General features: G+C 36.0%; 1 protein-coding gene across 1 annotated transcript in view; it reads right to left on the bottom strand.

The window, feature by feature from the left end:
* The window catches only part of ulk4 (unc-51 like kinase 4), a 234,135-nt gene that overhangs the window by 76,113 nt on the left and 144,524 nt on the right, over positions 1-13,498 (bottom strand). The window contains exon 34 of the mRNA XM_016567664.1: positions 5,409-5,575. Coding sequence (XP_016423150.1) covers positions 5,409-5,575 — 167 coding nt within the window. The remainder of the gene's footprint in view (positions 1-5,408; positions 5,576-13,498) is intronic.

Genomic DNA, 13,498 nt, shown 5'->3' with positions numbered 1-13,498 from the left:
TACACTAAATCTGTGCAGATTTGGCTTACATGAACTTCCTCAAGAAATTAATTAGTAAACATAATTTACGAAAAGTAACCCGCCAAATTGGCTAGTGATTTGACAGCGTTACCCGCCACAGCTGATTTTTACCCGCGGGTTGGCGGGTGTTAATTTCAAACCCTGGTAGTGATGTATAAAGCATGGTTCACATGGAAGACACTTTCAAATAGGGATGGGCGATACCCCTTATTTTGTTTTCGATACGATACCGATATTTTTCAAGGCAGTATCGTCGATATCGATACCGATTCGATACTTCTGCACTATGTCAGTATCGATATATCGATACTTCGGATCGATACGCCCATCCCTACTTTCAAACCAAGTAGCTTTCTGTTGGTCAATGTGGTGAATTCACATCAGTGTTAATTTCGTTGACGAATAATTTTCGTCATAATTTGTCAACAACGTTTTTGACATGACAACGAGACGATAACGAACAAAAACTCTTTTTGAATGAGAATAACTATGATGTAAATCTATTGACATTTTCGTCAACGAATAAAAACGAGACGAAAATGTTAGGGAGGGACGATTTGGGAAGAGATTCATTCAGAACGAATCTGCTGCGTGGTTCGGATGTTAGATGCATACATATGAACCGGCGGGACATAAGCTAACATACACTTGCTGCACGTCGCATAAAATGTTCAAAAATGTCAATATGTGGGAGTAAGAGAAGAGCAGACTTATGGATAAATCTGAAGACACAAGAGAGCACTCAATTCGGACCGGTTTTCTGAGCGCAGACACTGAAGCATACACACAGAAAGCACGTCTCACAGCACACGAGTACTCTTTCGCGTCGAATGAGCGGAGAATTACACACAAAATGATGTCGAATTGTCTGTTTTGACGAGTATTCACGTAAACACAGTTGATTATGTCTTAAGTGAACGTAAACAGTAAGGAGAACGTGTATCAGTACATTGCATCTATTGCAGCTGTGCATTCGGTTTTAAAGGGATAGCAGCCTAATTTAGTTGCTATTGTCCGAGTCATTGATGTTAATCAAGCAACAAAAGAAAGACAGAAAATCACGCACTGCTCTTGACTGAAAAACTTTAGTAGCCCTAAAGATTAATCTAAATTTATTTATAGAAATAAATATGTCTGCTTGAAAGAATGAAGAATATGGTAAACATATATAGCATTTGAGTCGCGTGCAGAACACAAAACTGACGAAGCGGCTACAGTGGAGAAAAACTGACTGGATCTAAAACTTTCAGGTGATAGACAGCTAATTTCTCCGTCACTGTAAGTTACTGAAACCACACATGAAAACACGCAACACACGGTAAACATGCGTTTGTGCAGCAGAGCGGCTCTCTCTCGCACTGTTTGACGTGAGAGACAACTTTGTCCAGTCCTGTTATATTCACACAGCGTTTTCCGAGAATGCAGTTGTGAGTCCTGAAAATTTACGGGTGTAAGTTCGTTTACAGAATGCGGTTGTCACGCCTGAAAATAATCGTATTGTGTGTGAACGTAACCGTATTAAGGACTCAAATACAGGACTGACAACCGTATTCTGCTGACATTTTTTGGCTTTTAGTATGAATATGTTAGCCTTATAGTTATCTATAAGCTAGTGTGCTCCAAAACGATAACAAAATTCGTATTTAGAAGATATAAGCATTCAAAACTTACACAGCCTCTCACTTCTAGCAATATGAATTAACAGTTTTGATGACATCACCCTGCACTACAGCTTCTCATCAAACTTTCTGTCCAATCAATTGCTCTCTAGAATCTGAAATGTCCCGCCCCCTACACTATAAATAGACGCTGAAACTGGTGGCTGAAATAGGTCACTTGTTCACAGAATTAGTATTTTCTGTATGCTGAATGGCACGTAGTGCACTATATGGGGAATAAGTAACGATTCCGTGTAAATATGCTTTCCATTGGATCGAAAGATGTCTGGTTTCGCATTGTGTTGTGTTGTGTATGCGAACCGCCGCAGCGAGCACAGTCTGCTCCGGTCCAGAGACACGATATCACGGAGCGGATCATATGCGTGAGTCACGCATACCACAAAATGCATCGGACCCATTTGAATTCTACACAGAATGCTATATTTTATAGCGATTTGGATCAAATTAGGAGGAGAAACAGTTAGACAAACGGCACTAACGAGAAGAAGAGATAATACCGGTGCCCTGCACCAACATAAATTACACCATTTTCAAACTACACATCCTCAGCATCATTATAATCACTGTTTTGCTTTAGTAACAGTTTTATATTGCATCTAAAGGGCTAATCTATTAGACTGTGGCTGTCATAAGCTGTCAAATGCGGCTTTACCGAGCTCAAAGGCTCTGGCCCAAGCTGTGACATAAAAACGAAACACTATTGGCTATTTAAAAAGGGGGCATGGCTGCTTGATATGTCCCGCCCCGTCTTCCTGTTTCAGTTTAAATTACGTCACCACATAGCATAACGCTGCGTGTTTCAAAGCACTTCAGTGGACCTTTTAATTCTAGAATGCATAAGGGGGTCAAATTGACCTAGCATGCTGGGATTTTTTTTTATATTTTATTAATAAAAATATTTATTTATTTCATATTCTATGAATTCCTAAAAAACAAACAAACAAAAAAAATAGTATCACTAACCCAAGAATGCATAAAGGGGGTCAAATTGACCCGTATTCATTTCCTATGGTATTTGGACTTTTGTATTTGTATTTTTGGATACACATTTGACAATAGTATATTATTTTCTTCAAACTTTATGTATTACTATGGAATCTGTTGTTACTTTTTTTTTTTTTTTGCTCTGAGCCAAGAATTTGCCTTAGACACCAACAATATGTCTGAATAGGCATATCTCCCTACTATACGTTTATTTGTATAGCGCTTTTCACAATACACATCGTTGTAAAGCAGCTTCACAGAAAATAAAAGTTTCTACATTACATTTAGGAACACTTTATCAGTGGTGACTATGTCAATGTGATGTCCATGGCAGAAATGTACAGTTCTAGGACAATAAAAATCATATAATTGACATGATGATTATATGAAGAGTTCATTTGCAAAAACAGATAAACGGCACTTTTAAAAAAAAATTAGCTGATTGCTGTGCATTATTCTCCACATATCTGAACCCTAAACACGTTTTGTCAAAAAAGTCGGTTTTGTCCACTTTCAAGGCATCGCGAGTTCACGTTTTACTGCAGAAGCTGACAAGCACCCTTGTTGTTATTGAACAACGTTTTCACGGAACCTTGCAAAAGCAGCGCGTTACAATGGTGAGGGAAAAGCTCTGTGTATTGCGTGTAATCACATCCATACAGTTTATGATCACAACAACAACAACGTTTGTCAGGCATCTACATTGTCATCTGAGGAGATTACAAAGATTAAACAAGTGTTTATTTAAACTCTAAAACATGAAATGTGGAGTTATCTGCTTTTGCCAAAAAAACAACTGTTGGAGTTATCTGCTTTTTCTATAAAACAAACTTTTATTATGTAAAAAAAACATACTTAATATAATCTTATACTTAGTATAAGAGTAATTAAGAACTTTAATTTTGTAAAATTACCTGTATTTCAAAACAACTCAACTGCAATTTGATTGATATTACTGCGCAATAAAAAAAAAAAAGTGATTTCTGAAAAAAAATTAAAATGGAGTTATCGGTTTTTGCAAATGAACTCTTCATATGCCGAGATAAAACTTATAGTAATGTAAGGAGGATTTGGTGAAAATGTCTGAATTCACAGTATTCATAAGGCAACAGTAAGCAAAGTTCTGCTACTAGTTCACATCCAATGGAAATTGACTATCCATAGACCATGAGAGAGTAGCCGTGAATGACAATGAAATGATGCAACTCACTACAACATAGCTCACATGACAATGCCAGCATGGTGGCAGATGTACTGTAGTACATTCAAATTGCATTCATAATACACATGCTTGATGATACTTTATTCATACTATACACATGAATACTTGTGTAGAGTAAAATATACTTTACAGCAGTTTGAGTGTCTTTAGTAAAGTCTTATGCGATTTAATAGATTCTTATAGTTTTTTTTTTTTTTTTTTACAAAATGACATTGCCAACTACTAGCCCGGCATGCACAATACAGCATTTATGCGGATGTGTGAACAGGGATCGTTGTTGTCTATTTTCTTTTCTTAAACTTTTCACAAACTAATTATTGCAGTATTTTTACTGTATACTGTGCACTATTTACTCTACTGGACTAGACAGTAGGGTTGTGTCGGTGAGGACATTTTCCCACCGGTTAATCGGCGTGTGACAACACCGGTAATACCGGTATCACCGCGGGGGCGGGGCATTCCCTCTTTTCCTCGCTTTCCTTCGCTTTTAAATAGCTTGTAAAAGCGGTGTGCCCATTTTACTTTCACTTTAAAATAGCGGCAATTCGGAGTAAAGCAATTGTTCGTTTTTAGTTCGTTTGAATTTTCCCTCTTTTCCTCACTTTCCTTCTCTTTTAAATAGCTTCTTATTTAATTAACGGCAAATTATTATCGAATTAACGGCAGTTCGGTGTCAATTGCTTGAATGCAACAACAAAATACAACGTCAAACTCACTTTAGCCTATATATAAAACATAGAACTTTCATTAACAAAACAAATAAAAATACACCATGCTATAGGGCAAGCCGCCTAATATAAAATAACAAATAACTTACATAAAGTTTAAATAGGTATACAAAACTGGAAATAGGCTAAGTAAACATGTACAGAGCACGCCGGCATTAAAACGCCATTAAAAATCTTTGAGCAAACGTGTCGCCCTCGCATTGGGAGTTCTGTGGAGAATCGGATATGTGTGTTTAGACGTAGGACGTTCAGTTTTTAATTGTAGTGTCTGATCTTTTACTGAACTAAATGATTTTTATTACTATAAAAAATCAAAACGACGGTGGGGGTCGGTGACGCGGTGGGCAAGTGACCGGTATCACCGTCAACACCGTCTATCGCGGCAAGCCTACTAGACAGCAGAGAACATAGTGCATAGTATACAGTAAATACACAGAGATGGTACATCATTTAAGACACAACTATGGAAGAAAGGAAGACAGAAAAGAAAAGTTTTGTCCACACAATAATCAGACCAAAATGAGACACAGCTGCCCTTTAACAATACACAGATCGGGGAAAACGCTCTTTCACTAAATTATTATTAATTATACATAAACTCTATATATTTTGTCTATTTATATTTTTATTTACTTTACGCCAATTGTTTTGCACAAAGTTTCTCTTTGATATATTTTCTTAGTATCAACAAATCAACAAATGCTTTGACTATACAAATGTACAATCACTTTTACATTTGCCAGTAAATCAAAATGGAAATAGAGAAAATGTTACCTGCAGGGCCAGTCGGACTACAGACGAAAGGTTTTTGAGCAGGCAGTGGATGATGTCCAGCAGACACAGGAGCAGAGAAGAGCAGCTCTTCAGCCCCGAGTGCATTTCTTTCTCCAGATACACACCAGTGACTTCCACAAAGACATTGCACACCACCTCAATTATACCTGAGAAGAGAGGTAAACGCATGAAAAATCATTCTTCTATACATCCATCTGCTCTGACTGTCCTTCTTATGGACACAAACACAATACATCTAACTTAAGATATAATTAAGTAAATAACAGCCAGGTCTGTCACACATTACATTACACTTAATATACAAACTGTCTGAAATGGTCATAATTACATATAGTAATGAAGCATAAAATATCAAGATTCTCAGTTTATGGTGAAAAACACTTTAAGGTAGACATTGAATGTCATTCAAAATTTTACTTAAGTAATCTGATTTTTACTTGAATTACAATATGTACATGTTTATATAGTGTGGGGTCAGTAAGTGTTTTTTTATTTTTATTTTTACACAAATACATTTATTAAGCAAGGACACACTCAACTGATCAGAAGTGAGAGTAAAGACTTTATAATGTCACACAAGATTTCTATTTCAAACAAATGCTGTTTGTTTGAGCTTGAATACAGAAAAAAAAGTCATGACGTGATAACAACAACAACAAAAAAAAGTTTCTTGAGCACCAAATCAGCATATTAGAATTATTTCTGAAGGATCATGTGACACTGAAGTAGTGTATATATAATAAAACCATTTTGCAATATGTTGCACAACTAAAGTTTCACTTAATATCCATATAGCTGCGATGGTTGGTTTGTAAATCCACAAAATACATATGCATCATATTCCATACTACATATTCTATTCAATTTCTTTGTAAATATGCAAATGACTAAAGTTTGACATTGATCAGTTTATTCCTGATTTTATTTTTGTTCCACATATTTGTACCTGGCTGAAAAAAAATAAAAATAAATAACCTAAGTCTCCCGAGTCAGTTGTCAGTTTTGAGTTATAAACTCAAACACAGACCACAAATACCTGGCATAAAGCTATCAGTTTATTTTGGGCATTCAAATAAAGTTTTCAAATCCTCACAAATGAGAATACATTCTGCTTCAAATCCAAAGCCACATGATTCAGGTCCAAATGACCTTTCAAATGAAAATGCAGTCTAACCTAAACTCCAGTGTAATACACTTGCAAAGAGCAGAAGTAGGGAGATACACTGAAGTCTTCTCATTTAAACCTTTAACGGTTACTTAAATTCAAGGATGCCAAAAAAGGAAATGGAAAATAACTTTTTACTTAACGCCACTGTACTATACTGGGCAATATTTCTTTTAATTAATTCAGGGGAGCAGCATGAATAGTAGACCTTGGGTTTCTACATTAAATTCACTGTACAATATAAATACATAGTGCAAAGCACAAAAGAGTACTTGCTCCTTTATAGTATTATGAACATTCTTTTACAATATAAGTCTGAGATACAAAACATAAAAAAGTCATTTTTTTCCCATTGAAAACAGGAAGCCAGGGTGGAAAAGCTTGAGCCTTTTTAAAACGTAACTAATATAGTTTACATCACATATATATGTAAGGGATAATCAATGGCTAGCCGTGAGTTAAATGCACGACGTGGAGGCAAAGAACCGCCCAACGCGAAGCGTGCGTTAAAATCCTTTAACGCACGGCTAGCCGTTGATTATCCCCCTTATTCCATGGTCATTTGCCAAGTTATAGACAAGTTCAAACTAGTATTGCTCTTTGCAGCACAATATTTGACCGTATGGGTAAAAATTACAGTTATTTTCGTCAGTTACGGCACGATAGCGCTAGCATTCTGCCCGCTTCAAATCATACACAGAGATGAAATAGTGCGGTAAGACCACATTTATTTGAATGAATTATAGCATGTATTTCAATTAATTATCGATCGATCGTTTGATAGAGAGAGAGAGAGAGAGAGAGAGAGAGAGAGAGAGATTGTGTGTAGCTGCGTCTGTGCATCTCTCTGTACAAACAATTACTTCAAAAACAGCGATTTTACCACCTCGTTGCTGAGGAATATAATGTAGCGATCTAGTATCTAGACTATTTTATTAATGAAAATCACGGGGAAGCGTTGCCAACAAGTTTTTGTGTGTGTGCAGCGCAATCAGCGATCTCTGACCTCTCTCTCTCTCTGTGTGTGTGTGTGTGTGCGTGCGCGCGAGTGATGCGTGTTGTTTAGTGTGCATCAATTAAAGCAGCACATTAATATAGTTAGACATTAATGGCTGTGTGTTGAGTTATTTTGAGGGGACAGCAAATTTACACTGTTATACAAGCTGTACACTCACTACTTTACATTGTAGCAAAGTGTCATTTCTTCAGTGTTGTCACATGAAAAGATATAATAAAATATTTACAAAAATGTGAGGGGTGTACTCACTTCTGTGAGATACTGTATATATACACATATTGGTTGGTTTCTGTACCCAATATTTTTAAAAAGTACAAATGCAATGAAAATACAGGTATAGGTATTGGCAAGTACCAAAAATAAAAGTATTGGTATCGGACTCGTTCTGGAAAAAGTGGCATTGGTGCATCCCTAATGATTATTATGGTATTCTGCAGTACAATAAATAAATAAATAATAATAAAATAAAAAAACACGATTCCTTGAAGTGTTCTTCGCTGAGTTTATCAGTGTATTTTCAGCAAGAACCACCATTTATTCAATCAGATAAAAACTGTCATTTTCTTCTTAAGGAAAAAAAAAAAAGATTTGAGAGCTTCTTAAGAATTTTTGCAAGAATTGCACTTAGGAAATTCTAGGATTCGGCCCCTGATTCTTTATTATTGTTCTTTATAGTTGTGTTCTTTTGCACTTTAATCAGTATGAAACATTTTGTTTATACATTATGAATTTAAATTATTATTTTGTTACATGAAAAAAAGGTTACTAAACTTTTTATTAAGAGGATAACAGTTAAGTTCTGCAACCTAATTCAATACTAAAAAGCTTTAGCAATTATCATGATATGACAATTTGATAACATCACATCCCTACTAAACACACCTTCTACCAGGTGATCAATACATCCAAACACAAAGACCTACTGCTCTATACAGAGGAAAGCACACCACTCCACACTAAATACAATACTATCAATTCACTGCATTGCTGCAACCTGGGGACTACAAACACAACAAACACAAACAACACTACAAGGTGAAGTGCACACTTGGAACACAGATAATTTCCAGTTCCAGTGTATTGGGAAATGCATGAGAAAGCAAGTGTGTGTGTCTGTGTTGAGTCTTCCAGTCCCAGCAGTAATAATCAGTTGAGTAAGACCTGAGGCTATCACGCTGTTTATCTGAGATTAGCACTGCAGTTATCTGAGGTGAAGGACCCACGCATGTAATTCGCTGCTTGACAAATTATGCAAGATGAATACAACAGCAATGCCATCAACAATACAAATCCACTGCCGAACGAAGAAAACACAGCCAAGGCTGTCACCTTTAATACAGGGGAAATACAGATAAAACCGGAACTGCAGCCTGGAACATTCACAATTTAGGTGAATTATCATAAATGCACACGGTGCATAAATTACTTCTGAAATTTGTATGTAAATACATTGAACTGAAACGCATACGCAGGTCCTAAACGAGCTGTGAGCAGTATTTCTGTGCTGCCTCAAACACAGAGAGCCTCTTGCCATACACTGAATATTTATGCTTACAGCTGTACAGTTAAATTTATGTAACTTACTTTCTTTTGGTACTGAATTTATTGCTATTACTTCCAGTAAAATGAGTCATGCAAATATGACTTTAGGATATGGATGTTTTTCCACCTCCACAAGCAAAGCAAAAACAAACAAGTCAGCAGTTCACGTTTTACGAGGAAATTCCTCTTTCTCTCCCTCGTACGGCAGTCAGAAAATAGATGTGTGACACAAAATTCAGGGTATATACCTGAATGTTAACAATAAGCCACACGTTTATGTGTTAAAATGCCTCAGTGCCAATTGGACATTTTACACTTCTTAAGAAATTTACTATGCTGTATTCAAAGATACCTACTTTTGGCCAAAATTTAAAGGGGTGGTTCACTGTTGTGTTTATGGGGTGCAGTCTAACGTGTTAATGTTTCGTTTAATATCATGGTTAATATTGCTTATCAGTTTGAGCCCGATTGAGAAGCAGAGGATATTAGTGAAGAAGATCACGCAGAACCTGTGCAAGCATGGCTTTTAATGGTAGGCCTGTTTTTGGTTTGTTGTTGTCTCATACTTTTAGATATGCTGTTAAGAACCGCTGCTTTAGAACATTGATTTTGAAACTTGTGAATCCATTAGAATCGTTAGAAGACAGAATCGTGATTCATATATGAATAGATTTTTACGTGCACCTTTAGTTTTCTCTTCCTCTTTTCTAAAGCAACGCAGCATGGCCTCGCCCCTTCATTGCGTGTTCCCGGGGGCTGGGTTTATCTGGGTTTGTTACGTCACGAACCCGGGAAGTAACTTCTTGTAGTCCCTACCAGCCGTTTTTGTAGGCATTAAACTGCCAGAATTTTAAAAGACGATATCTCTGTTTGCATTGAACTTTCAGCTTCATAACTTTGCAGATATTGTTTATGCTAAAACAGCAGCATTACACACTAACTAACGTTAAAAAAGTGAAATCGCAATCAACCACCCCTTTTAGGCAGCATCGGTAACACATGAATTGTATAATATAACACGGTAACACTTTACAAAAAGGTAACATTAGTTATTAACATTAATATTAACATTAACTAACAATGAGCAATTCATTTGTATTATTATTAGTCTTTTTTATGAATGTTAGTTAATAAAAATACAACTGTTCATTGTTAGTTACAACCCGTGGTTCTAATACTGTATTAGTAAATCTTGAAATGAACATTGATATTAAGAGATGCTTATTAAGTATTTTTGGTAACACTTTAGATTACAAAAAAACCTTACTATGAATGAGCAGCAAATTAGGAGTTTATTGAGGAAAACTCTTCCCTAATCTAAAGTGTTAGCGTGTTTTTCATTGTTAGTTCATGTTAATAGAGTTAACTAATTTTAACCAAACAACCTTATTGTAAAGCATTACCTGAAACACTACAATACATTTTATTGAAGAACATGTTAGCAACTGTTCATTTTAACTGAATGACAAAACTGGATAATGTTCAGCTTTTTGCACTATTTTTGCTTTCCAGGTTTAACAGTCATCGCATAAACATCACAGGATACACTAAAGTAGGATAACACATCGGTCTCTCATGAGACAGCATGTCCCTATCAATTGAGAAAACACTTCACTTAATTATTTACAACCGCATGACATTTTAAGCTGTGTACAGTAGTTGAGAGATGCATTCATGGATTGCGAGTGTGTGTTTGTTTTTGCTTTGTAAGAGTTTCTGTGTGGCATAAATTGTCTTCCATAGACACATAGTCTCCAACACAAACACAATCCATTCATACTGTGAGTGCAAACAGCCTTAAAGCTCCTTGATGTAGCCATTTTAACCTTGAATGTGCAAGACGTCTGAGGTCACCTGCTTCTAGTTATTTTAGCTGTACAAAAACGGTCCGTTATGCAAGCTGGTATCTTTTATCAAATTATTTGAATTTATTATTGTAATCATAAACACACTATTTTATAGCACAAATAGTTTTACTGTTTACTATCTTTTGTTATTCTTCTAGTTATTTACCCATAGCAGCTAATGGATCAGAGGTCTCGCACATTCACAGGAAATAGCTTCATTACGGATTGAAAAATAAGATTGATTTAAACGACACAAAATAACGGTCTCTGATGTTACACTCTTAAAAATAAACATTCTTTATCACCATTGATGGTTCTATGAAGAACCTTTAACATCCACGGACCCGTTCTACTGCACAAAAGGTTCTTTATAGTGGAACAATGTTCTTTAGATTATTAAAATATTCTTCAGACTACGAATTTTTATTTTTATTTTAGTTACTGATCACTGAAACATTCTTTCAGGAAATAAAAATAGTTCACTGCGAAAAACCACCATTGGAACCTTTATTTTTAAAGAGTGTATGCAAACAAATGCAAACAACAACACATCATTTGTGCATTAAATAGCAGTCACAGGATATGTATTTGTGTCATGCACTGTGAGCTTGCAAAAACATGTATAATTTTGTTTGCGTGCAATAGTAAATTACAGCGTGCATTTGTGGAAATCTTTGATGCTTTCAACTCAGAGAGTGAAATAAAACTGACTAGATCAGAAGCCACTGTTGTGGTGCCTGTAAGAAAAAAAAAATCCTCTTATCCACCTTATTTTTCACGTTAGAACAGCTGCGGCCATTTGTAAATTGAATGTGTCTGGCTTCCGGTGTAATTCACTTCCAGTTATTTTTAGCTGTACAAAACTGCTCGTTATGCCTCTTGAAACTTCAAACTGGTATTTTTTACCACATTATTTTAATGTATTGTCTTAATTATAAACACACTGGTTTGTAGCTCATACAGTTTTACCGTTTGCTATTCTTCTTGTTATTTCCCTATAGCAGCTAATGAAACAGAAGTCTTGCACATTCACAGAAAACAGCTTACTTCCACGTTGAAAAATAAGGTGAATAAAATATCAAATATTATGAATATTAGTTGACAAATGCATTTATATACTGTAGCTCCTAAAGAGACAGCCCACCCAAAACTGAAAATCTGTGTCATCATTTACTTACTCATGTTGTTCCAAACCTGTATGACTTTCTTTAAACTGTGGAACACAAAATAAGATATTTTGAATAATGTTGCAAACTAAAGTTCCGGTTCCCTTTTATTTCCATTGTATGGACAAAAAAAAAATAAATAAATACTACAGAAGTCAATGGGAACCAAAACTGTTTGCTTATCAACATTCTTCAAAATATCTTATTTTTATGTTTAGCAGAAGAAAGTAATCACTATCCCTTAAATAGCAATATAGTCTGCTACTTTTTGTAAGTAGCTTAACTAACTGCTTTTTCAAAAGGTTATTTTGAGTAGTTTAACTACTTTAAATTATGACTTGGCAAGCTACAATTTCAAAGTAGTTTACGAACACTGAACTGTTTTCCACAGCCTCTCTGTCTGGTTTTCTTCCTCTTGCTTATTCCTTCTCCATCTGTTATCTTTCACCCCAACAAATCTCACCAATTATAAAACCCATCTCGTTTTTCTTTCCCCGTCTCAATCAACTCTCAACCCCATCGCAACGCTCTTACTCCCTCCTTCACTTCTTGTGTCTGCACCCCGCGCCCAGGGCTCACACCTAAAAGAACCAATTACAGCATTTCCCCCCTTCTAGAGCAGAGCAGCGCCGAGGTGGTTGGCATTAGCAAGATAGCACTAATTGTAGAGGTTATATTTAGTGCTGGGTCAGAGCTCTCCAAGAGGAGGAGTTCTGATAACGATGGTGGCTGTATGAGATGGCTTGTAGATGACCCTGTGATGTAAAAAAACAAAACAAACAACAACAAAAAAACAGGTGCGGAGGGCAGGGTCTGTTGTGTCAGATCACAGCCTGCAGCAGCCTGGTCCGCTTAGACAGAAGAAAAGGTCCATGAGGGGTTGTTGTGATATGGGGAAGTGTGCCGTACACAGATCTACCATTACAGGCCTCTACATCTACCAAGCCATTACAGGCCTCTACTTATCTGGATGGCTTGGGATGTGTGAGTGTATCCTCCCACCCCCATGAACGAATGGCTGATGTTTTACTTGGCAGACCTCATTCCTTTCAACATATGATGAGAGAGTTCTTAATGGCTAACTAGCATGAAAGTGATCTGAATGGTCAACTTGCGCATGCCAGGTTTCAACACAAATAAATATAAATAAATCTATAAAAGTCATTTTTTCGTGTTTTGCTGTGTTAGTATATATTGCTTCTTTAGATGCTATTACTGAATATTTATTATTTACATATTTAAATACACTATATTTTGTGTTATTACTTATGTAATGTATTTTAACTGATTTTTATTTTATGACTTTTTTTCTCTTGGAAGTTATGTGTGTT

The sequence above is a fragment of the Sinocyclocheilus rhinocerous genome, unplaced genomic scaffold (assembly GCF_001515625.1).
Source record: "Sinocyclocheilus rhinocerous isolate Xijiao unplaced genomic scaffold, SAMN03320098_v1.1 scaffold752, whole genome shotgun sequence".
NCBI classification, from domain to species: domain Eukaryota; kingdom Metazoa; phylum Chordata; class Actinopteri; order Cypriniformes; family Cyprinidae; genus Sinocyclocheilus; species Sinocyclocheilus rhinocerous.
The sequence above is the reverse complement of the archived record's forward strand: the minus strand, read 5'-3'. Positions and strand labels throughout refer to the sequence as shown.